General features: G+C 39.0%; 1 protein-coding gene across 1 annotated transcript in view; it reads right to left on the bottom strand.

Annotated features, from left to right (window-relative positions):
- The window catches only part of LOC126470013 (MAP7 domain-containing protein 1-like), a 262,871-nt gene that overhangs the window by 96,415 nt on the left and 140,467 nt on the right, over positions 1-25,989 (bottom strand). Inside the window, exon 8 of the mRNA XM_050097531.1 lies at positions 9,841-10,050. Within this exon, the coding sequence (XP_049953488.1) occupies positions 9,841-10,050 (210 nt within the window). The remainder of the gene's footprint in view (positions 1-9,840; positions 10,051-25,989) is intronic.

Below are 25,989 nucleotides of genomic sequence, written 5' to 3'. Positions count from 1 at the left end.
AAGAGAGAGAGAGAGAGAGAGAGAGAGAAAGAGAGAGAGACTTTTCATGAAAATTAATAACTGGTTATCTGCGAATGGACTGTATCTGATGCAACACATTTAATTCAGTAGTGCAGAAGATCTGACCACATCATTAGAAATAATGTACGAGGATAAATCACCAAATGGAACAGAATATTCCAAATATTAGGTGTTCATACTGATAAGAACCGGAGCTGGAACTCATACTTTACTCTTATTACTAAACCTGTAACCTTTGTGCTATGGATAATGTCAGAATTTGGAGATGAAGATGTCACAAAATTGTCTTACTTTTCCTATATTTATTCACAAATGACTTACGGCATCTTATTCCTGTTTAACACAATGAAAAAGAGGAAAAGGTGTGTGTTGCACAAAAATGTGTAATAAGGGTAATATAAGGGTCCGTTCTAAGATCCTGTTGTACACAGCTCCTTAAACAGTTGGGCATACTGACAACAGCTTCAAAGTACCTTTACTAAGTTTGTTGCCAACAAAACATTACAGCTTAAAAACAACAGTAATAATCTTAAAAATAGTACTACAAGGGGAAATGAGTTACACTATCCATAACTCAGTTTTAATGTGGTAGAGAAAGGGGTGAAATATTCAGCTAAAAAAATCTTTGACCATGTACCTGGTGAGGTAAATAATTTAACAAAATCATAAAATTTCAGACAAAAGCATAGAGAGAGAGAGAGAGAGAGAGAGAGAGAGAGAGAGAGAGAGAGAGAGAGAGTGTGTAAAAGTCTTAAGAAATAATGGAAAATATCAGCATGTTGACATATTTTTCACTGATACTATAACTTCAAAACTGACTATTTCTGTGGGATATTGGGTGGTTAGAATATGATCCAGCAAACATACAGATAATTAACTAGCTAACTGTGTCATTAGAACAAGTCATAATGGATTGTTACTATGCATTGCAGGTATAGCTTGTAATAAGTATCTTTGCTTGTAAATAAGTCTTTCAACATTCCTGAAGACACTCTTGCACGACAGACCTGATTGAATCCAATTTGTGAATGAATGATGTAAACATATGCAATTACTGCATGGTGATGATGCCATCCCATAAAGTCAGAAGATTGGGGCCCTTTTGCACACTCAAAATCATAGAAAAAATTTCCCTAACCACAGTGTCTTTGTCAGAAAACCCTCAGTTGACAAGAACATTGCCTGTAAAGGTGAGAAAGAGGGTTCACCAAAGAATTTTAATTTTGCAAAGAGTTTCTATAGGATGGACAGTCAAGTGCAGCAGTTTTTTGATTGGCGGTGAAAATAAAGAAATTTCAGTGAACAGCTGATTTGTGCTTCAATGGACCCTGTAAGCAGGGTGATTTAGCTAAGCTGTTCTCTTTAAATACTTCCAGAACCATTTAAGATATTGTAATTATATTGTTATACAGATAAATTTTTTGAAAGTCCTCACTAAATAATATACAGTATCTTGTCATAGTTTTGTTAACTATGGAGGTATTAGTATTAGCTTAACTTTTAACAGAACTATAGTAGTTTATGGTGTTACTATTTAGATCTCAAAGAGAAGAATTCAACTGCATTCCACATTCCAAAACATGATACATATTCTCAAAGAATATTTAGAACTTTGGATTGTCTGTTTTGGACATAAAAGCATTGCTGTCTTATATAGAATCTCCTGGTTTCATACCCACATAAAGAAATATGTTACATTAGAGGAGGAAGGGAAAGTGTTGCACAGCCATGATACTGGTGTAAAAGGCGTGCAGAGGCATTAGCTTTCTACTCTGTCTCTCCGGTTCACATGTACCGATTGCTGGCAACCATGAGGGGGGAGGGGGGGGGGGGGTGTGCACATTGGGTTGGGGTGGGGGAGTGTTTTCGCAAACTAACAGAAATTAGATTTTTTTCTTCGTTTGAAAAATACAAATAGAGGTCAACCAGAATATCTGAATGAAATGCACAAAGGTGTCCTGATGGACAGTGTCCAAGAAACAGAATGTCAATTCAGGGAATGTGTAAAAAAATTGTTACTGGAAGGGCATTGGAATGCAATGGAGAGGTTAAGGGGCATACTTGCTGTGAGTAGTATGAATGTAATAGGCGTTAGCCAGCTGTTGCTCATAATGTGCATGTTAGCACCTGAGAAATTGTAGCTGCAACTTGAATAAGTCAGTCCAGCATTGTTTGCATTTTGCATGCAGACAGCTTCCATCCACATTACATGCCACTTCAACAACTGATTATCATCACGGGTTACAGAAGACTCATTGTACTTAGTTTTTTGATTCTCATATGACATCAGGAGAATAGGTTCTTTCTGCAAAGAATCCCATTCCTACTGATAAAGCAACCTTTACAAACCATGGAAAACTGCATGTAAAAAATATGCTATACAGAGCTACTGAAAATCTGCGCTGACTGAGGCAGGTTGAATGTTTGAGGCAGTGGGATGTGAACATTAGGTGTGGTATTTTTGGAGACCATGTACCTGGTCTTGACTTCATTGAAGAAACCTTAATGGGTAGTAGATATGCACAGCTCCTTACAGAAATCTACAAGCTGTGTTAGAGGAAGTATCATTTAAAATATGAAGGGGGATGTGGTACCAGCATGATGGGTGCTCAGACCACTACTTGCTTGTGGCTAGCTAAGCACTCACTCACTTCTTTTGCGGTCACCGAGGACGTAAAGGCATTATCAGTTGTACTGCACATTTGGCTGATTTTCAGTGAGAGTAATGAATTTGAAGGTTATCATTAAACTATCCAGAAATCCTTGTGCCATTAACTGCATATATTTATTGCAGTAATAGATGGTAGCCATTTCCAACACCTGATGACATAAATGGAAGTTTTTGGAAGTGCCAGTGACCACTTTCTTTTGTGACAATATATGTTACTGTCAATGACATAATTTGCATCTTCATACAAAGGTATTATTTAAAAACATTTATACCTCAATTTCTTGTTTTACAAAACTATTCCACGTGACAGAAACAAAGCAGAAGTGTAAAATGTAAACTTTCACAGCCGAAATTGTCACAATTAATAAAATATTCTGGGCTATTATGACATAGTCAAATGGGTTTCACTTTAAAATCTGACATTTTGCCCGCATCTGTGGAGAACATTTTCAAGGAGGATTGTAGCTTTGTTGAATGTCCAATTCACACCCTGGCTCACTACTGACTACAACATCCATGCAGTGGTGTGATACATGTTTTGAATATGTGGGTGCAATTGGCCATCATCCGCTGTTATTATCATCGCATGGTGGAAGACTGGTACACACCTTCTGCAACACTGGATCCAAATTTCATTCAATTTCACACATTCCTCCTTCCTATTGAAATTCCTGGGGTGTTTCAAAATCTCTAAGGCCTCTGTATAGAGCCTTTCATGGTATCCGCTTGTGGCCGCCAGTATTTGAGTGCTATCAAAATGAATGTGGTGGTCTCCTGGCTGTAAAGGACATTCTGCAACAGCTGATCTGTCAATCTCACATCTTCTGCAATTGCCTTTGTGCTCTTTGAGTCGTTTTTTGACATTTATTTTTGTAGTATCCACATATGCCTCCCCACAACAACATGGAATCCTATAAATTCCAGCTTTTTCTAGCAGTTGGCGAGCATCCTTGGCCAATTTCAGGTAATCTTGTATCTCCCGTGTGGTTGGCAGGAAAACTTTCTATTTCACTGGTGCTTGAGCATTGCTATGATTGGATGCTAGTGCTGCAGAAGATGTGTAGCAGTTTCCACCATAGGATGATAGTAACAGCAGATGATGGCACTTGACAACAGTCAATTGTACTCGCGTATTCAAAACATGTGATGTCATGCCACTATGCGGATGCTCACAGAAGCTGAATTTTGTTGTAGGCAGTAGCGAGCCAGGGTGTGGCACAGACATTCAACAAAGCTTTTTTTTTTTTTTTTTTTTAATCATAAGGCTAGGGCCCCCCGTCGGGCAGACCTGCAGTCGATGAGGATGGTAGGATGATGATGAGGGCAGCACAACACCCAGTCCCTGGGCAGAGAAAATTCCCCGACCCAGCCGAGAATCGAACCTGGGCCTAGAAGATTGACAATCCATCACGCTGACCATTCAGCTACCAGGGGCGGACAACAAAGCTATGATCCCCCTTGAAAATGTCCCCTGTAGATGGGGACGAAACGTCGGGTTGAAATCCATTTGACCACAACATAATAGCCCAGAATATTTTATAAACTGTGAAAGCAGAAGTGTTAACTGGTGAATCATCCTTTGACAACCTGTCCTTTACCTTCCAGTTGGTAAGATGGTCACCCAAGAGTGATTATTATTTTCTTAAACTAATTATTTCTCAACTATTCTGAATTTGTAAGTAGACTCTCTTAGTCATGTAAAGGTGGAGTGTCTCATCAGCCAAACACAAACACAAGCTTCCACAGAAGATAACAATCTGTTTGTTATTCAAAACAAATCCACCCTAATATCCAGGAACAAACAATGGAAACTCCAGGCAGGAATATCAACAATGTACAAAAAAAATAGATTGCTACTTACTGTAAAGATAACATGCAACATTGCAGACAGGCACAATTAAAAGACACTTAGCACAAGCTTACCACACAGGCAAGCATACCTCGTGTACAGGACGGCCAACTCCTATTCTGACCTGAGCTGCAGGAATTGGTGCCCATGTGCGCGTGCGGTGTGCATGCTTGTGTGAATGAATTATGTGTGTTTCTTTTTTTCTGACAAAGACTAAGGATGAAGGCTTATGTGTACGTGTCTTTTAACTATGTCTGGCAGCAACTTACTGTGTTATTTTTGTGGTAAACAGCAATCTATCCTTTCCTACATTACTAATATCCATAAACCTGTTTATCAGAATTTGGAGAGTAAAATGAGGTTGATTTAATCTCTCTGAGTTACATAACACTTACAAGAGAAATTATGAAGGCTATCCATAAATTAACCTCCAACTGACTATTAAAAATAAACAAATTCTTGCAGTTTCACAGTGCTTGCACAGTTGGAAAAAAGAGACTTTGAAGGTCACATTGCATCAGTCAGCTCTCTGGTGTTTTGATCAGAAGCAGGAGGCAACGCCACCAAGATTTGTTGTTAATTGCGTCATGTGTATGGGGATGAGGTTATGAGTAATCGTGTTGTGAGGGAGTGAGGTAGAAAATTTAAGACTGGTTGCACAGACGTGCATGATGAAAGTGGTTTAGGAAGACATTCAGATGAAACCGATGAATTTGTGCAATGTGTTGACAAAATTGTGCATAGAAGAAATCGGGTCACAATTTCTGAACCTTCTGAAGATGTGCCTCAGATTTCAAGGACAACTCTCTTGAACACAGGCACAGAGATGTTTGATTACCATAAGTTTTGTGCACAATGGATACTAAAATCTGTAGCCGATGCTCACAAGATTGGAAGAATGAGTTTGGCTTTGACATTCCTCCAGTGCTATCATGAAGATGGCAGGAATTTCTGAACATAAGCATGAGTCTGGAAAAGACACGTACTTGAATGCTGAATCTAAGGAAAAGTGGTATATGCACACTCATTCCCCCAGTAAGCACAAAAAATTCAAGCAGATGCTTTCAAAACACAAAATGATGATTATAGGTGCTTGTATTTGCAAAGGAATTTTGACAACAGATTTAATGAGAGTAACATGTATTTATTGTGAGACTCTTGTGAAACTCTGAAGGTCAATCTATAACACGTGGCACATGATGATTACCAAATGAATAACTTTCCTTCATTACATTATTCAATAAGTAATTCATAAAAAAGTATTGTATATCAGGAGTAAATCTAATGATTGTCTTTAACTAGAAGTCTGTAAATGTATGTGTATACAAATTGGCTTATTTTAAATAGGCCTAAACTTGTAAATACTTTGACATGTCCTCTATCCCTGTAAAAAGAGATCTATGGATGAATAATGCTGCTGTTGCTGCTGCTGCTGCTGCTGCTGCTACTGCTACTACAACAACAACAACTACTACTACTAACCACAATGTATGACCCCAGAAAGTACAACTCAGGCTTTTGGGCTGGATGATTTTTCTATATCCCTCCTAAAGTCTTGGCACCAAGCAACCTTCATCGCTTCCACCGAATGAAGGCCTAGCTGACTACTCAGCACTTCTCAACTGACACTGAACTCAAGGAGCTTCCTGGCTGAGGCACAAGGTGGTATTATTCTTTGATTAAGGGATAAAGAAGTTGGTTTCACAGTACAAGATGTGTTTGAATTTAGGTGTGGCCATGTGGAGAAGTAATATCAACACATAAGAACAGCTTGTATATTTTTAAAAATTATCTATTTTTTCCTTTTTTAAAATACAATCATATGTTAATTTAGGAATAGCCCCTACAGCATAGTTCCATTTGAAAAAACATGTTTATATGGATATCTCTGTAATTAAAATAGCTCTGATAAGAGACAAAATGTAAGTGCACAAAGTTGATAAGCACACATTGTGCAAAAGCTGCATACCATTCATGCCATTCTATGCAGTAGAAATATGGGATGCAACAACATGAAAAAATTCAAGTACATTACTAATACTCCAGAAAAAAAAGCAGTCAGAATTACTTGTGGTGAAAAATCCAGCGAGCCACGTAGTTGCTTGTTTACTGAAATCAGTGTGCTTGCATGCGCATGAGCACATGCACCCATGCACATACCCGCAAGCACACACACTTGCAAAAACAACAAAACCAAACTTGCATTGTGACCTGCACTTAAACAAAAACAGAGCACTAATATACGAAAAAAGTGCACTTCAAGCTGGTCTGAAGATGGCCAATGACTCGTCTTGAAATCACATGCTCCTTCTTACTACCACTTTAAACAAATTCTAACAGAAAATACATTTTTTGTCTAGAAGAGTTCCTTGTCTTCACGTTAAATAAATAGAAAGTTTAATTTTTTCTGGTATTTTAGTTTCATGAAGTAACTTCCAACAAATCTGCCATAATAAGGAAGTCCTTGTATATTAAGAAATGTAAAATACATCACTAAACATGGAACCTGCATATTTACTTTGGAAAACCGTTAGTTTGTAAATTCTAAATTTTAATATCTTACCAGATGCCTTCAGCAGAATAATCTGTATGACATCCTGAAAATGAATTATATTAGGGACTGTATTTATTATTTGATGTTCAATAATAATAATAATAATAATTATTATTATTATTATTATTATTATTATTATTATTATTATTAAATAGTGCCAATAGCCTTGCCTCAGTGGAAAAATTGGTTCCCTTCAGATCACCAAAGTTAAGCACCATCAAGTGTGGCTAGGACTTGGATGTCTGACCATCTGAGTTGTGCACTGTCAATGAACAGGTTGTACTCTGCCCTTGTGATGTCAATTGAGGAACTACCGTATTTACTCGAATCTAAGCCGCACTTTTTTCCCGGTTTTTGTAATCCAAAAACCTGCCTGCGGCTTAGAATCGAGTGTAAAGTAAGCGGAAGTTCTGAAAAATGTTGGTAGGTGCTGCCACAACTAACTTCTTCCGTCGAATATATGTAGCGCTACACAGGCATGCTTTGCAGGCACAAAGATAAATACTGGCGCCAAAACCTCTGCGTCAGTAAATAAATTAAAAGAAAAGGTAGAAGAATGTAAACATTATGCCATGTATTCTTTCGTGTTTGCTGCTATCTCATGTAAATCCTGTCTGCCTAATTAACTACGAAACTAGAGTGAGACAACAGCAGATGCGGAAGAATATACATATCATGTCATGTTTAAATTCGTATTATTCTTATGCAGAATAGTGATACAATCAGAAATGAAGCACGGCAACTGACTAGATTTTTAAATCTAAGGTGACTCTAATTTGTGTGCTGAATGTAATGTACTAAAGAGGCGTCTGCAAAGAGTTTCAAACGAAGAAAAATTTTCGCTAAACTCTCGTTCAGAACATCATCTATTGTATGCAGTCAATTAGTTGATTTTTGTTGATCATTATCAAAGAAAGCAGCAGTGTAAGTAACAACAAATAGCAGTCTTGTCATTGTTTCACTTATGAGACAATTCCTCCCTCTTCTTTTTATTGTAAGCCTTGGTAGCGCACACAAAAGCAAGCCATGCTGCGAGCGGCGACAGGTCGTAAGCACTCATTATCAGAATGCGACAAACAATGCATGACACATTAAAATAATGCAGTTTCAGCTTAGAGTGATGTAAACACCTACAACAAAGAGAATGACACTTATCAGATCAAAGCAAAATAAGCAATCAATTCAAACCAAACGAAGCACATGAAAAAGGAAGGGTACCCGTACAAATAAGGACGGAGCACTTGACACACAGCAATGGCTACTTGGTAAAGCTTAACTGTTAAGCTTACGACTTGAACCAAACTACTGTAGCTGTATCTTCATCTAATCGACCTAAATTGTGTCTCATGTTACAATGGACCAACTTTGTTTCGATTTGGATGTGTGGTCTAAAACTTTTCTCTCCCCTTGAATTTCGAGTCTCAAATTTCAGGTGCGGCTTGGATTCGGGAAAAATTATTGATTTTGAGTCTCATTTTTCAGGTGCGGCTTAGATTCGAGTAAATACGGTACTTGATTGAGAAACAGCAGCTCCAACTCATGAAAACTGAAAACTGACAACAGTCATGAGAGTGGTGTGCTGACCCCACGCCCCTCCATATCTGTACCCGATGTTGCCTTTGGGCTGAGGATAATACGACACTCTGTCAGTAATATTTGGCCTTCTAAGGCCAGTTTGGATGGAGAGGTTTATTAGAAATTGATTATTCTTTTGGCAGTTCTTCATTTCCAGGAGCATTTTAAAAAATTCTACACTTGAGTGAGCACTCTATTAAAACAATCTGCAAGTTTTTTGCTTTACCTGAACTCAGTCTCTCATACTTTTCTGCCTTTCAAAGGAAATGTTCTTACTGGAAGAGGTTCCTTTACAAAGATGCTGATTAGAGGAACTTTTTTCCATAGTTCTAAGTGTTTAATAGGTGCACAGTTAAACTGAACCACATGGTATGCATCCCCACTCTTCTAATAACAGAGTGAGGAACCTACACTTACCTTCTATGTGAATGCTGCCTACTTTTATCACGTAAACAGTACATAAAAAATATGATGATGTAAGGTGGTCACCGACTACACAATGGTGCTCATTTGAACACTATTTTTACTGCACAGAGGGTGCAGTAGACATTCAAGTGTGTGATTCTGTTATTCTTATGCAAAGTTTATGTGTACATGTCATGACTATCATTAGTTTTTGGAGCTGAAGAGGTATTTCATTTGATTATAATTGTCAGGTCCAATATCGGCTGACAATTTGTTGAAGAGAATAACTTAAAGATGCCCATATATCACATTCAAAGAACTTATCTTTAGCATGAAAACATGACTGTGGTCAAAGTTGTCTAGTAACCTATTTTGACCTTTCAAATGCATTAAAACTTAGGTGGCATTAAAAATTGTGTCTCAGAATAAAATATTGCATAGCTACTTTCCTGACTCTACATCTCAATTTTCTCAATATCATTCGGCTAGTTACTTCTCTCACAGATTATTCACGAACTTTTACCTCACTGAGTGAAATTGCTCTTGTAAACCTATTATTAATGGGACATGCCAAAGACTCTTTCAGATGGACAGATAGGTAGACTGAGAGAGATGTAAAAGTAAAAATGTTCACTATAGTGCAAGAATTCTCTATATATTCAAAACACTATCATTTTATACAATACCAAATAAAAGATTCTGGAAGAGCAGACTGAGTAAAGCTCAAGCACTACAATAATCTCCTTTACTGTCATTCTTACATACCCAAAACTCTGTGACCTCATTTCAACATCTTTGTCACCTAATGAAAGAGATTTCTGAATTTCTGACTCCTTGTTGTCCAGCACTTCATTCTCAGTTTGTGTTCCTGTTTCTTCCCGTTGGCCTTCTTCTCTTGAAGCCTTTTCTTGGTTTTGGTTTTCTGGTCCATTAACTGGACTCACAGATCTATGAGGGTGCAGCTTCTGTGGGTCACTAAAACGAAAGAAAGAAAGTCACATTGAGAAACAAAGCTTTTGGATGACTTGACTCAGAAAAGCTAGAGTCTTCTCCAGGAATTGATGAATGCATAAAATAATTGAAATGAATTAACAAAGAGCTTATTTTTTGAACATGTTCTGAAGAAAGGTGAAGGGGGCAGAAGGTAAAATGCCAAGAGATGTTGCTAACCAGTAGCAACAATATGTTAGATGATAGTGAAGTCTACGCATTGAAATTCCTACTTTGGGTCTTGAAGTAAAGTTTAAATGAGTGAATTATAATTACACAGTTGAAGAAATCTGTAGATTAATTTAGTTCAACAATGTGCAATTTATGCAAACAGTGGAATGTTATCCCAAAGAAAAATGGTGTGTAGGGTTTTGCTTAGAAATATAGACTTTAAATATGGTTTACCCAGACTTGTAAGTCATAATGCTATGACACCGTAGCACTCCTCTTTTTAAAAATAATTTTAATTTTTTTATATTTTTAACTTTATGGTGTCTAAAATTTTGTAGACAGTTTCATATACAAAAGTATCATAAATCGTGTATCCAAGAATCCTATATTATAGGACAAGAATGGTCTCTCATCAAGATAAAATGAGATTTCAATAGAGGTAGTCAACAGAGGATATGGGAATAGAAAAATCTGTACAGGAATGTATATATAAATTTGGTAAATTACTTATATGGTGGAAGACTATTAATAAACATTAAATATCCTTCCTCAAGAGCTACATTAGCCATTCTGCTTCTTGAGGTGTACACACAATGGAAATTCTGTGCAGTTCCAAGATCATACCCATCTAACAACAGTATTTCAGTATTTCACAAATTTAGCTCTCATCATCTAATGATATATGAAAACGATTGTTTAATCTGTGATTTAAAAAATAACATCTATTAAACTGCATTTTAGTCAATTTTCTGCCGAGATCTACCAAGCAGTTGAAAGCATTCCATGTTACATTCTTTATTTTCCCCTATACCAATGATAACATTTAGCTGGTGAGTGCTTTCCCAGAGTTGGCTGTTGTTATGATCTTAGGCATCTGTGTTTTGAGGGTCTTAACCATCTGCTCGGCTTCCGAGTTGGATACGAGATAAAATGGGGTGTGGTCAGGTGCTTAATAACATTGTGTTGACAAAGATCTTGAAACACAGATGATGTGACCTGACAGTTACTGTCAGAAACCAGGGTGAAAGGTGTCCCATATATTGTGTATATGATGTAGAGGGTACGGATGGTAGCTGCTGTGGTGCCGATAGCCATTCATCCCACATGTGAAAAGTCAGAGAGGATGTCAACAACTAGCAGTCTCATAGCTCCCTGGAATGGTCCAGCGAAATCAACATGCACCTTTGGTCTGGGGCAATCACGGCATGGTGCAGTGTGCAGTGTGGACAAGCTTCAGCATGTGGGAGTGAAGCATGGGAGGAACTAGCATCTGGCATTCAAAATTGTCCACAGCTAACATCAAAATGACACCATCTGTCAGGTTACACCTTTGCCACAATAAAATGTAGGTGCACCATTATGGGTTGGTGTATTTGGCTTGTTGTGTGGCCAGCACTGCCATACAGCAGACAACACACTGGCTGGGCTGCAAAATAAGGGGGAAAATGTGCTTGCGTGCTGCCTGGTGCATCGATAATAGATCTCATAGATATAGTTACCAAGGAACAATGCCCACTGTTGCAGCTCCTGCACCATGTAATCAGGAAGTTTCAAATGGGGAATGAACAGCAAATTGAAGGACTTGTGATGTGTAATCATCTGAGACTTAGTACCATAGATATATACATGAAACTTTTAACACCATATATGATAACTAATGCCTCTTTCTCAGTTTGCAAATAATGCTGCATTTCAAGTTCAGATCCAAGCACAATGGCTTGTTCTGTGCTGCCGGCATATTTGTGGAACAGCACTACACTAATGCCATGATCTGATGCTTCAGCAGCAAATATTAATTGTGTGACCAGATCTAACATTGCTAATTAAGAAGTTGGCTTAAGGAACTATTTATGCAAGAAAGCTTTCTAGTATTGCTCTGCCCACACTGATTTACTGTCTTCTTATTACAAAAGTGATGAAGTGGAAGGGAAATCTTGAATATGTTGGGTAATAAGTTTTGCATAATAATTTCTTTTGCCAAAGGATGACTGTAATTCTTAGAGGTTCCAAGGAGACAGTAAGTTAGCAATTGCACCATGAGTCTGTGTGGGCAGGAGCCCATCTCTACTTAGTGTATGTCCTAGACACTTTACACTTGGCTCAAAGAAACTGCATTTGTAAAGACAACAATGCATGCCATGGGGTTGGAGACACTCAGACAACAGTTGCACATTGTGCAGTTGCAGCTCTGACGTGTGCACGGTATTGTAAATAATTGACAAGTTGGGGAACCTTGGATGAGTTGCTCAAGCTATCTGTGAAATATCCCAGGAGCACTTATGACTCCACATGGCACTCTGTTATAATGATACATGCCAAATGGCATATTAATAACTAAAAACTGTTTCAACTGATCATCTACAGGCAACTGTAAGTAGGCATCAGCGAGTTCTATCTTTGAAAACTAATGGCCCCCAGCCAATTTTGCCATCAATTCCTCTCACCTGGATATTGGATACAGATCAACATTTGCTTGTGCATTAATGGTAGACTCAAAAACACCACAAATCCTAAGTGATCTATTTAGTTTCTTAGCTACAACCATCACTGGTTTGTTGATTTGGGGGAGGGAACAAATAGCGAGGTCATCAGTCCCATTGTATTATGAAAGGAAGTCGGCTGTGTCCTTTCAAAGGAATCATTCCAGCATTTGCCTGAAACAATTTTGGGAAATCACAGAAAACCTAAATCATGATGGCTGAACACAGGTTTGAACCGTTCTCCTCCTGAATGTGAGTCCAGTGTGCTAACCACTGCACCATCTCACTCAGTATGACCTTGGGTGTTGGGCACTGGGTTGATGATATTGGGGATGTTATTCCCATGCTTTGCAATCTAGATCTGTTTTAACTTGATCACAAACAATAAAAGGCACTGTGCTCTACAAACTTATGTACTGCTGATCACTTTAAGGGTAACGGGATTGGAAATCTGTTGCACAACATAATATGGGTTCAAACAGTTGTTTAAATTGCACACATAGTTATCAAGTTCTGTGAATGGTGTCACAGTTGCAACTAGATTCACTTGATTTTGAGATTGGAAACCAAACTGTACTAAAGCATCAAAACCAAAAATGTTAGTTGTCATCCAGGAGTTGACTCCTAGCAGGGTTAGTCGTCGAGCTAAATTTTTATACTTGCTTGGACCGATATATGGTCGTGCGGTGGAACCCACTCTGTGGCGAGGGTACCACAAATGTGAGGAACTGATGTGCCAGTACATGCCCATCGTGATCAGAGACATGGTTGCACATGTGTCTAGCTGGAAATCTGCCACTGCTTTATTAATTTCCAGCTGCAGCATGAGCTTCTGCATCCCGTCTGCTGCTGCTATGGGTACTGGCAAGTTAATATGTAGTGCCAATGGCAATTGTTTTTGTCACATGCTAGCCGAGGCAGACCCTTGCAAGATGCCCTGGTTTGCTGCCTGCAAAACAGATGACATCACAGAAATGCCGTTGATACAACAGTCGGCAATCGGGACACAATTTTATGGAACGAACATTTCTGGGATCCTTCAACAACAATGGGGAGGAAAGTAGTGTATGAGTCTCCACACTCACTTTGAGACATGTCAACTGTGAACAGAGTACTTCTGTTTATGCGTGTCTACCAGTAATGAGAACGGTGAACTGCTAACTACTGCACCAACTGCTGAATCACATGTCACTTGATTGCTGGACAAATGTGTGCTCAGTAAATTGAATGAAGCTTAATGGAAGTCACCAGTTGATTGTACAGCATGACAGTGACTAACACTACTATCAAAGTTGACACCAAAAGTATCTCTCTATACATAAAAGGCAATGTCCTGACTGACTCATCATTGCCCAGCCCAAACCACTAAGGATAGAAACTTCAAATTTGGAGAAGGTGCGTATCTTATACTGGAAGCACTGTTTAAGAATAGATTTCTTGAAATTCCAATACCATGGGAGTGAGACAGGGGATGAAGAGGTTTTTTTTATTTCACTATTACAACAATTTTGAAGCTAGATCTACGAAAATTGGTATTTGGTTTCTCAGTCAGAAAAAAAGAACCATGTGTTTCAGTATTTTTGGAAATTTAACTCTATATGGTTGAAATTGCGAATGAAAGTGTTTTTTGGAAATATGTCATTATTAAAGAACTAATAAAGTATTTTTAAAGCTACATTTACGAACATTGGTGTTTGACTTCTCAGTTACAAATAAAAAAATTCATGTTTCAGTGTTTTTGAAAAATGAACCCCTAAGAGGGTGAAATAGGGGATGACATTTTTTATGAAAACAATGCTAATTCTATGAAAATTTAAATTTGGCTTCTCAGTTAGAAATTTAAAAAATACATGTTTCACTGTTTTTGGCAGTTCAACCCCTTTGGGGATGAAAGTTTTTGTGGAAATATTTCACTGTGCAGGCATTTTTCAAGCTAAATCTATGAAAATTTGTATTTCACTTCTGTATTAGAAATAATACGTATGCATGTCACTGTTTTTGGAAATTCAACTCCTAAGGGGATGAAATAGAGAATGAAACATTTTATGATAGCAGTTTTAAAGTTAAATATTTGAAAAATGGGTTAGGCTTCTTGGTTAGAAAGGACAAAATGTGTGTTTGACTGTCTTTAGGAATTCAATCCCTAAGCAGTGCAACAGGGTTAGACTGATTCACTGACTCATCATCGCCCAGCCCAAATCACCAAGGATAGAAACTTGAAGTTTGGAGAGGATGTGGATCTTATACTGAAGGCACTGCTTACCAAGGGATTGTCCAAAATTCCACTCCTAAGGGGTTGAAATAGAGGATGAAAGGCTTTTTGAAAGTATATCACTATTAAGGGGATTTTGATGCTAGAACTACAAAAACTGGTATTTGGTTTCTCAATCAGATGATAAAAAATACACGTTTCAGTATTTTTGGAAATTCAACCACTAAGGGGGTAAAATAGTGGGTTTCAGTTTTCTTGAAACTAAATAATTACTAAAGAATTACTTAAGGATTTTTAAGGCTACATCTAAGATAACTGGTATTTGACTTCTCGATAAAAAAAAAGAAAAAGATGTGTTTGTGTTTTTGGAAATTCAACCCCTAAGGGAATGCAATAGGGGATGAAAATATTTAAGAAAATATTTTGTTGCATTAAAAAAAAATTTTTTAGCTTAATTTATGAAAACTGGTACTTCACCAGACTCCCATCCTACATCAAAGACACAAACAACTTCCTAGAACGCCTAAATTCCATTCCCACTCCTCTCCCACCTGAAACCTTTCTTGTCACCATAGATGCTACATCCCTTTACACAAACATCCCACATACCCATGGTCTCTCTCCCCTTGAGCACTACCTCTCCCAACGCCCACCCAAAGATCTTCCAAAAACCTCGTTTCTTATCACACTTACCAACTTCATCCTCATCCATAATTACTTCACTTTTGAAGGCCAGACCTACAAACAAATCAGGGGAATGGCCATGGGAACCAGGATGGCTCCATCCTATACCAACCTCTTCATGGGCTGCATGGAGGAGGCTTTCCTGAAGACCCAACAGCTGCTTCCCCTGGCCTGGTATAGGTTTATAGATGACATCTTTGTGGTCTGGACTCATGGTGAAGAAACACTCCCTAATTTCCTCCATAACCTCAACTCGTTTTCGAATCTGAATTTCACCTGGTCCTTCTCCAAAACCCAAGCCACCTTCCTGGATGTTGACCTCCATCTTGTTGAAGCTCACATCCACACCTCTGTCCACATCAAACCCACAAACAAACAACAGTACCTTCACTTTGATAGCTGCCATCCATTCCACATCAAACGCTCCCTTCCCTACAGCCTAGGTATTCGTGGCAAATGTATCTGCTCCAGTGACGAATCCCTCAACAATTACACCAATAACCTGACCAGTGCTTTCCTCTTCCGCAACTATCCTGCAGACCTTGTCCACAAACAGATCTCCCGAGCAATACATTCCTCCAAAATCCAACAACAATGTTCCTACCCCCAGACCACACAGAAGCATCCCCCTTGTCACCCAATATTATCCTGGCCTCGAATACATCAACAAATTACTCCGCCAGGGATATGACTTTCTCAAGTCAACCCCTGAAATGAGATCATCCCTTGACAAAATTCTCCCAACACCATCCAGAGTTGCCTTTCGTCGCCCCCCTAACCTCCGTAACATCCTTGTTAAACCCTACAATATTCCCGGACTACCTTCTCTACCCAGCGGTTCCTACCCCTGTAACCGACCCCGCTGCAAAACCTGCCCCATGCATCCCCCCACAACCATCTACTCCAGCCCCACTACTGGTAAAACATACACAATTCAAGGCAGGGCCACGTGTGAAACTACACATGTCATTTATCAGCTGACATGCCTGCACTGCACAGCCTTTTACATCAGCATGACAACAACTAAACTGGCTGAGCGCATGAACGGACACAGACGAACTGTCCGCCTAGGAGATGTCCAATACCCAGTAGCGGAGCATGCCCTCCAGCATAATTCTAGGGACCTAGGAACCTGCTACACCGTATGTGCCATTTGGCTTCTCCCACCCAACACCAGTCCCTCTGAACTGCAGAGATGGGAATTTGCACTCCAACACATCCTTTCATCCCGCCATCCCCCTGGACTGAACCTACGTTAAACAACCTCACTCCCATTTACTCTTCAGTCTTCTCCTCTTTCCCTTTCCTCTTTAGCCATTCACACATCTTTTCAGCCTACATAGTTGTGTTTATCTTTATCTATGTACCTCTTTACTTCTGTACGCATCCTCTTTGGTTTGAAGCTCGCACAGTTCTTACAGTAGAATATCTTTGGCTTCCCTCTGACAACAATGCCTCCATCATTGCTACCCTCCCTGTTTTCCTTTCCCTGTTGCTTCATAACCTAGGTTGTGAGTAACTGAATCCACTTTCCCTTCTTCCCTTTCTTTCCCCTCTCTCCTCCCTGATGAAGGAACATTTGTTCTGAAAGCTAGGAACATAAATTTTCGGTTCTGTTTTTTTTTTTTTTTTTGTATCTATCGGCTGTACTGAGCTGAGGTAAGTACTGGCCAGCCCCTCTATCTCTTTGTTAGTATTTACTTCTCTTCTTCTTTAGATATAAAAAAATATTTGTTAAAGGATGAAAGTTACTATGGAAATATCCCCACAGGATTGCAAAAGGCATGATTAACAAAAACTTTGGACTCCTGCTACCAGAATCACTTTTGGTCAACAGTATATGCAGAAAAGACCATGCTTATATGGCCTTAATTAGGATGAAAAGCATATAAGGTGTGGCAATTTGTTAACAACATAAAAATTTGATCAAATCAAAACAAATAAAAAACTCTGCAGGCCTTAAAGTCTATGTGTGTGAAGCAGCAGGCATTCATCTAGTCATGAAATATAGCTTGTGCTGATGCTGTTAGTTCATGAACTTTGGTAATTTCATGCACATCACTCAGGGTTGGGTCAGTTGACTGTAGAGTCTTTGTACTAAATTCTCTATCAGGAGAAAGATATACATAAAATCACGGGTTGAGTCAGCATACAATGCACCACACTGTTTACAGAAGAAAAAAAAATCACAATTGGGTGCTAGCCTTTGAAGTCAGCTGCCCAAGCTGTGTTCACTAGCTTATGTTGCTTAACACATTGTTTAAATTTAAGCCTAGTTGTAACTACATGGGTTTGGTGACCATAATAGTCACTCAGCAAACCACAAAAATCAGAAAAGCTTGAACTCCGAGAATGAGCCAAGTTCTTGCACCACTTCACACAGTTTATTACTAGGAGACAGTAAGAGTGCACTCTGGCATTCTGGGTCAGTTATTTAACTTGCCTTGCGGTGAAGAACAAAATGATATAGATAGATATCCCAGTTCTCATTTACATCATTGAAGCAAACAACTGGCAGAAGGGGAGGCAATGAAGCAATAGTTGTGGATTGTTATTGGTTTTGTAGCAGTTGTAATAGCAATTTCGACTGTTGGTGTTGGAATTCCCACTGCTGTTCCTGGTGGAACTGTTGTTTTTGCTGTTGCTGCTTCTGGAATTCTCACTACTTTCTTGTTCTTATTGTTGTAGATGCAACTGCTGCTGCCACCATTATAGAAACTCAAGATCCAAGCTTCACCAGACAGCTGCATGTGAGAAAGGCCTCATCATCACTATCCTGCCCCACGATGCATAGGTAGAACACAGTTTATGATTACTTGCATCGGCGGTAATACAGAGACTGGTGGAACAAAGAGGTGGTTCCTGAGGTCGATGACGATGGAGTTCATAAAGTGGACAGTGAGCCAAAAGTAAGTCCATAGGATATAAAAAGTAATTGTAAGTGTACACAAGCAGTTCAAGGAGCAATGTGAACCAAAAAACATAACAAAGGCAAGATCAGACATGCTACTAACCAGTGGCAAGGGCTGGGCTGCAGTACTTACTTGCACACTTGCATCAGTAGATGAGCCCATGTGATATGTCTGCAGATACAGTGGCACCTCACACAGGAGCAAGCTGCAGTCATAGTATAAAACCTGAGTATCTTTGACCTGTCCTCCATATCAATACTTGGACTGGGTAGTAAATCTGAATCACTGTCCAATACTAAACGCATAGTACAAGCTGTATTGTTTTGATGTCATTTGGTACAGCAACCTGCACAAAGTGGTTAGAAAACTTTTAATTCCATAACAGTCATTCCTTAAGATTCCTTAAAAAGTCACCTTGGAAATATGCCTGTGCCAAGTTTCATCCTATAGGTACCAGTTTTTGAATTGTTTCTCTCAAAATACACACAAAAAAAGAAAAAAAATGCCATATGGCCCTATCACATGTGGATACAAAAAAATTCATGCAGTCCTCCTCTTGTTTTATTGGACGACTGACTTGTTTTGCACTATCCTCCATCTCTTACTATCCTATCATCTCTGCTATGTGCAATATTTCTTTAAACTGTTTTGAAGATTCTGATATTGGTGTACATCAACATTTGATACCGACAAAGCACTTTTGCCGAAGAAAGCTCTGTTTACCTGAGCAAGTCAACTTATAATGTATTCCTGCCTTCCTTGGTAACAGAATTCTGTTTTGTTTCAATTGCATCATAGCAAATTTTCATGCTCAGCAACTTTTACAGCATATGTATCTCGGTCTGTTACAATCTTTGGACCAAGAAGCTCTTGCTGGTATTTCAGAAGGTGGGAAAGAGTATGTGACACTTTTCAAGGAGGCATTTTTAAGTGTGCCTGAACGATATCGTATGGAGTTATGCAGTTTAGGCAATTCCAGTGGAGTTGTGTGTTAGCAGTCTTAATCAACCAATGTGTATTTTCATCAATGTGAGAAATAAAGCAATAGTAGTGATCTCACAAACATCCAAGCTTTATAGCTGACTATTACTGCAGTTTTGGATTCACACAAACAATCACTAGAAATGTGATTCTGTAGATTTTCCCGGCATCTTATATGTTTATGCTCTGCACAGGTATCTTGCTGGATATGATTGTCTTCACTACATGATATTTTGGCAGTTCATCTGACTGCCATCTTCAAGTGCAATTGCCGAGTACACAATCATGCTGGAACTGAATGAACATCAGAAACAGTGGCTCCTTTACACCCCGGGTCCAGGCCAGTGCACCTGCATGAGAAGCGGAAGAGGTGCCCCCTGCTAAGTGAAGAATTGCAGCGTCGCTGGTGGTAGAAACTGGCAAAAGTTATAAATTGCAAATTACGATGTAGCGGGTGGAAAATCAGACCATTGTTGTTTTATATCAGATAAAATAGGGTTCCAGATCTTGCTTAAAGGAAAAATTTTATCTCTATCAATAATATCATCAGATAATCGTATTTCAATGGATTCCTTGAGCTCACAATCCCAGTCATGAGATGCCAGAGTAATAATTTGCATCTCTTTAAATGACACAATATGCCCTTCACTGATGTGGTTTCTCTTTTCACCCAGGTACCTTTGGAAGAGTCCTTGTTGTTAACTGGTCAACTTCTGGATAAAACTACTGAGCTGTGTCATCATGTGTCGTCATCGCCACATATTTTATTTAATGATGTATTTTTTGAACAAACTGAGGGTGTGGCTATGGGGAGTACTCTTTCCCTATTGTTGCCTATCTTTTTATGGAAGATTTTGAAGATATTGCACTCAGGACTTCTTCTCTTCAACCTACATGTTTTTGAAGGTAAGTGGATGATATTTTCATTGTTTGGCCACATGGACTAAAAGCTCTTATTGGTTTTTAGATCATTTTAACTGTCTCCATTCACACATTAAATTTTTTATGGAAATTGAAAAAGGTGCCAAATTATCTTTTTTAGTTGTTCTAGTACACAAGAAAATGGTATCTTGGGACATGGTGTATACTATAAACATAAACATACAGACCACTATCTTCATTCTATGAGCTTCATCCACGACATCACCACATGGGAGTTCTACATACATTGGTCAAGAGACCTTATGCCATTTCTGATTCCGAAAATTTGACACAGGAACTGGATCATCTTAAGGCTGTCTTCAAGCTCAATGGATATACCGATCATCAAATTAATCATGCTTTTCAGTTCGGACCATCAAGTGAACCAGCACCGGATACTAGTACATCAGTCGCTTTTCTACCCTTTGCTAGAAGTATTTCTTAAAATTCTAGAATTCTCAGGAAATACGATACAGTATTAAAAGTATTCTTTTGCCTTTAGCCAAGACTAGAGTCCTGTTTGGATCTGTTAGAGATGATTTGGGATTGAGAAAGCCTGGAGTTTATAAAATTCGCTGTCATTGTGGAAAGGCTTATATTAGACAGGCTACTTGCAACGTTCATGACCGATGTGTGGAACATCACCATCACATACGTTTGCTCCAGCCTCAAAAACCTGCCATCACCAAACTTTGTTCAATGAAGGGCATAACATGTTGTTTAACGAGACACAAATTATTGCTCTGGCTTCTCATTACTGGGATTGTGTGCATAACTCCATCCAATATTGTTCAGGCACACTTAAAAATGTCCCCTTGAAAAATGTCACATACTCTTTCCCACTTTCTGAAATAGCAGAAAGAGTTACTTGAATCCATCGAAATATGATTATCTGACAACATTATTAATATAGATAAAGATTTTCCTTTAAGCAAGATATGAACCCTATTTCATCTGATATAAAACAATAACATCCTGGTTTTCGACCCACTACATCATAATTTGTGATTTTCACCAGTTTCTGGCGGCGTTGCAATTCTTCGTTTCGCAGGGGGCAGCTCTTCGGCTTCTTGTGCAGGTGTAGTGGCCTGGACCCAGGGTATAACGGAGCTGCCATTTCTGATGTTCATTCAGTTCCGGCATGATTGCGTACTCAGCGATCGCACCTGAAGGTGGCAGCCAGATAGATCACCAAAATACCGTGTATTGAAGACAATCGTATCCGTCAGCATACCCATGAAGAGCATAATCACTAGAAATTATTGCACAACAATTCAAATGCATTATGGGAGGAATACACAACAGAAGGCTGTCAGATGCTGGCACTTTAACTGTATAAAGAGTTATTCTTACAGCTATATTTCTTTTAGTGTTGATTCAAGTAGCTATGAGGCTTGAATACTTATAATCTTGGGACACAAACATGACACTGCAAGCCGAAAATAACAAATTACTGGGTATTAGTCTATCATGATAGAACACTATACTTCAAGGTAAGAAGAAGAGCACTACTGAGCTGCAGCTGTTGCATGTTTGCTGGTGGCAATTTACAGAATGAGCAACAGCATCCACACACATGGTGGATATAGTCTTCCTGATATCATAGAGTTCTGTGGTTGGGTGTCATGAACATTCTTAAAATGGGAATGACTTTTGTTACCTTCTAGTTTTATGGGAACACACTGCTGTTCTAAGAGCCTAAAGCAAACAAGGGATAGGAGTGGGACTAGCACTGCTGCATTCTTACTACTGACTCTGGTACTACACTATTGGCCATTACAATTGCTACACCATGAAGATGACGTGCTACAGATGCGAAATTTAACTGACAGGAAGAAGATGCTGTGATATGCAAATGATTAGCTTTTCAGAGCATTCACACAAGGTTGGCGCCAGTGGCGACAGCTACAACGTGCTGACATGAGGAAAGTTTCCAACCGATTTCTCATACACAAACAGCAGTTGACCGCCGTTGTCTGGTGAAACGTTGTTGTGATGCCTAGTGTAAGGAGGATAAATGTGTATAATCACGTTTCCGACTTTAATAGAGGTCGGATTGTAGCCTATCGCGACTGAGGTTTATCGTATCGCGACATTGCTGCTCGCGTTGGTCAAGATCCAATGACTGTTAGCAGAATATGGAATCAGTGGGTTCAGGAGGGTAATATGGAATGCCGTGCTGGATCACAACAGCCTCGTATCAGTAGCAGTCGAGATGACAGGCATCTTATCTGCATGGCTGTAACGGATCGTGCAGCCATGTCTCGATCCCTGAGTCAACAGATGGGGATGTTTGCAAGACAACAACCATCTGCATGAACAGTTCAACAATGTTTGCAGCAGCATGGAGTATCAGCTCGGGGACCATGGCTGCGGTTAACCTTCATCACAGACAGGAGCGCCTGCGATGGTATACTCAACGACGAACCTGGGTGCACGAATGGCAAAACGTCATTTTTTTGGATGAATCCAGGTTCTGTTTACAGCATCGTGATAGTCGCATCCATGTTTGGCGACATCGCGGTGAACACACATTGGAAGCGTGTATTCATCATCGCCGTACTGGCATATCACCCAGCGTGATGGTATGGGGTGCCATCGGTTACACGTCTCGGTCACCTCTTGTTCGCATTGACGGCACTTTAAACAGTGGATGTTACATTTCAGATGTGTTACGACCCATGGCTCTACCCTTCATTCGATCCCTGCAAAATCCTACATTTCAGCAAGATAATGCACGGCTGTATGTTGCAGGTCCTGTACGGGCCTTTCTGGATACAGAAAACGTTCGACTGCTGCCCTGGCCAGCACATTCTCCATATCTCTCACCAACTGAAAATCTCTGGTTAATGGTGGCCGTGCAGCTGGCTCGTCACAATATGCCAGTCACTACTCTTGATGAACTGTGGTATCGTGTTGAAGCTCCATGGGCAGCTGTACCTGTACATGCCATCCAAGCTCTGTTTGACTCAATGCCCAAGCATATCAATGCCGTTATTACAGCCAGAGGTGGTTGTTCTGGGTACTGATTTCTCAGGATCTATGAACCCAAATTGAGTGAAAACGTAATCACATGTCAGTTCTAGTATAATATATTTGTCCAATGAATATCCGTTTATCATCTGCATTTCTTCTTGGTGTAGCAATTTTAATGGCCAGTAGTGTATTTCCATCACCACTAAGTATGGTGCTTGTAACGAAAGACTTTAATCGACAGAAATATGGTATCAAACAAGAATGAGAAGCGTTTTGTGTTGTACCTACTTATGTTTTATCATCATTCTGTTGGGTATAGCGATCTTTTTGATTTCGTGACACATTATAATGGGTTGCTGAGACTCATTATTTTAGCCACTATATCAAGCAAAACTTACTTGTTGCACATTATCTAATACTGAACTCACTACAGTGGTATGTTAAACTGTATGTTTCCATTCAACATTTTGTATGATGAGTAGGGTATTCAGAAAGAAGCTCCCAAGACCTTTCTTGTGGCACTGTGACAATCGATTCATAATCAAGAGTCTTTCAGAGAATGTAATGTCATATGTAATGCATAAATTTTTATGTTAACAGAAATGTTTCAGTTCAATATTCAAAAAAATGCTGCTTGCCCTATGGCAACATAACTAGATACAAACAAACCTGACACAAAATATCCAAGCCTTTCTCCTCTTTTGCAGTATGAAGGCCTGTCTGGTTCTCAAAGTTAACACTGGCATAACTTTTTGTTTATGCCTTTGTACCCAGCCACATGACAAATATATTTGGCTTCTGTACAAATAGGATCATAGGTGCATATTAGTAATCAACTGAAGGCCTATCATTCTAAATGTGCTAAGGACCAAAATTAATGTAAAAAAAAAAAGTATTGTATGACATGCAAATTTAGCACACACATTTTATTGTATTAATCCATTTATTAACATCCAGGAAATATAAACTATGCTGCAAGTGCAGAGAAAATTGTATTGAACTGCCCAGAAAAATAAATTAAAAACTTGGGAGTAGAAGGTGTCCTACACAGTACCTTATTCAGACCAAATTGGCTACGTTCAACAGATATATCAAGCTGCAATGGTTGACAAAATGTAAATAGTGATGTGGTGTAAAGAATAGCATCGCAACCAAATCCCCCTCCCCCCCCCCCCCCAGCAAAGAATCGTGGAATACGTGGCAATATTGAATGTTGTGTATGAATGAAATTGTCAACAGTTTTGCCTTTCTTTAGAACATTTACACTTTCCTACTGTTCAATGTCACTGAATGTCTTTTTTGATGTACACTATCTAGGGGACATGATTTTAATTTGTTCGGCAGAACTGATGTGTAGTGTTGTGTTGATGACTTTATCAGTAGCAGCCTGGAAGTCAAGAAAGTCCTTTTCTTCCATTTTGAGTGTCCTGAATGGTAAAGCAGGGCATGCTGAGGTAATTACTTTTTGTAAATCATCACATACGTAACACTTCATTACCTTCTTGTACTTTTGTATTAAGGCAAAATTTCTATCACAAGATAGGAAACTGTGACCTGAAACCAGATACTTATTCACTATACAGTCAAATAGGCCACAAGCAACTACAAATATGTACATATATATAAGTACACAGTTTTTGTTTTGTCCACAGCAGTTGTCACTCCAAATCACAAGTTTCCTTTTGTTACTACTTACATTGACAGCATGTTTAGTAAAATTCAGGACATGGAACAGACATGATGCTATGTTGTTAGCTCCACAAGAACCTTCACCCACATGCCACAAATGTATTATTGCCTCATTGTTGTCATGAGCATTTACAAAGAAGTTGTAATACAAAAGCTGGGTAATTATAACATATTCAGGTTTTGTTGGAACATACAATACTTGCTGCAGATCGATTGCTAGTGTTCTTATGTTACTTCCAGGCATAGCTGAAGATGTCCCTTCAATCTTCATGTTAGTAATTGCACTTTCTGTCTTCCTATGGTGCAGTTCTAGTGCTTTCTGAGCTTTCCTGTTCTTTGGTGAGTGTGATTTTTCCTCAAGGTGCAACGAGTCACATGTCTTACAAGTATCTGACCTTGGTCTTTGGCATGATAGATTTGGAAAGCATTTCAGAAACATGTGTCTATGCTGCATTTCATTAACTTTTGTCTGTGGAAATTTGACCTTAAATGCTTTATATAAGTGACTAATATTGAGATCACAGCTGGGTATTCTAGTACACATGTCCCGAACATACGTTCACAGTTTCAAGTGTACAGTATACTTTCTTTGTTTTTAACATTTAGACGTGTTTTAGTGTGCTCGTGATTTTCGATTATTATAAGAAAATTGAGTGAAGAATTTGCATCAAATTTTGTGTGAAAAATGGAATCAAGTGCTCTAAAAATCTTGAAATGTTGACAGTGGCATACAGTGAGTCTGCTCTAAGTAAAAAAAAATGTTTACAAGTGGTACAAGCTCTTCCAAGATGGCTGAGAAGATGACAATGACGAACCTCGCTCTGGATGCCCCAGCACATCAACAACAGATGATAATGTCGAAGTTGTAAAGAAAATTGTTTTGGAAAATCATTGAATT

Source organism: Schistocerca serialis, chromosome 1 (genome assembly GCF_023864345.2).
Source record: "Schistocerca serialis cubense isolate TAMUIC-IGC-003099 chromosome 1, iqSchSeri2.2, whole genome shotgun sequence".
Classification (NCBI taxonomy): Eukaryota; Metazoa; Arthropoda; class Insecta; order Orthoptera; family Acrididae; genus Schistocerca; species Schistocerca serialis.
This window is presented reverse-complemented; position numbering and strand designations above follow the sequence as displayed.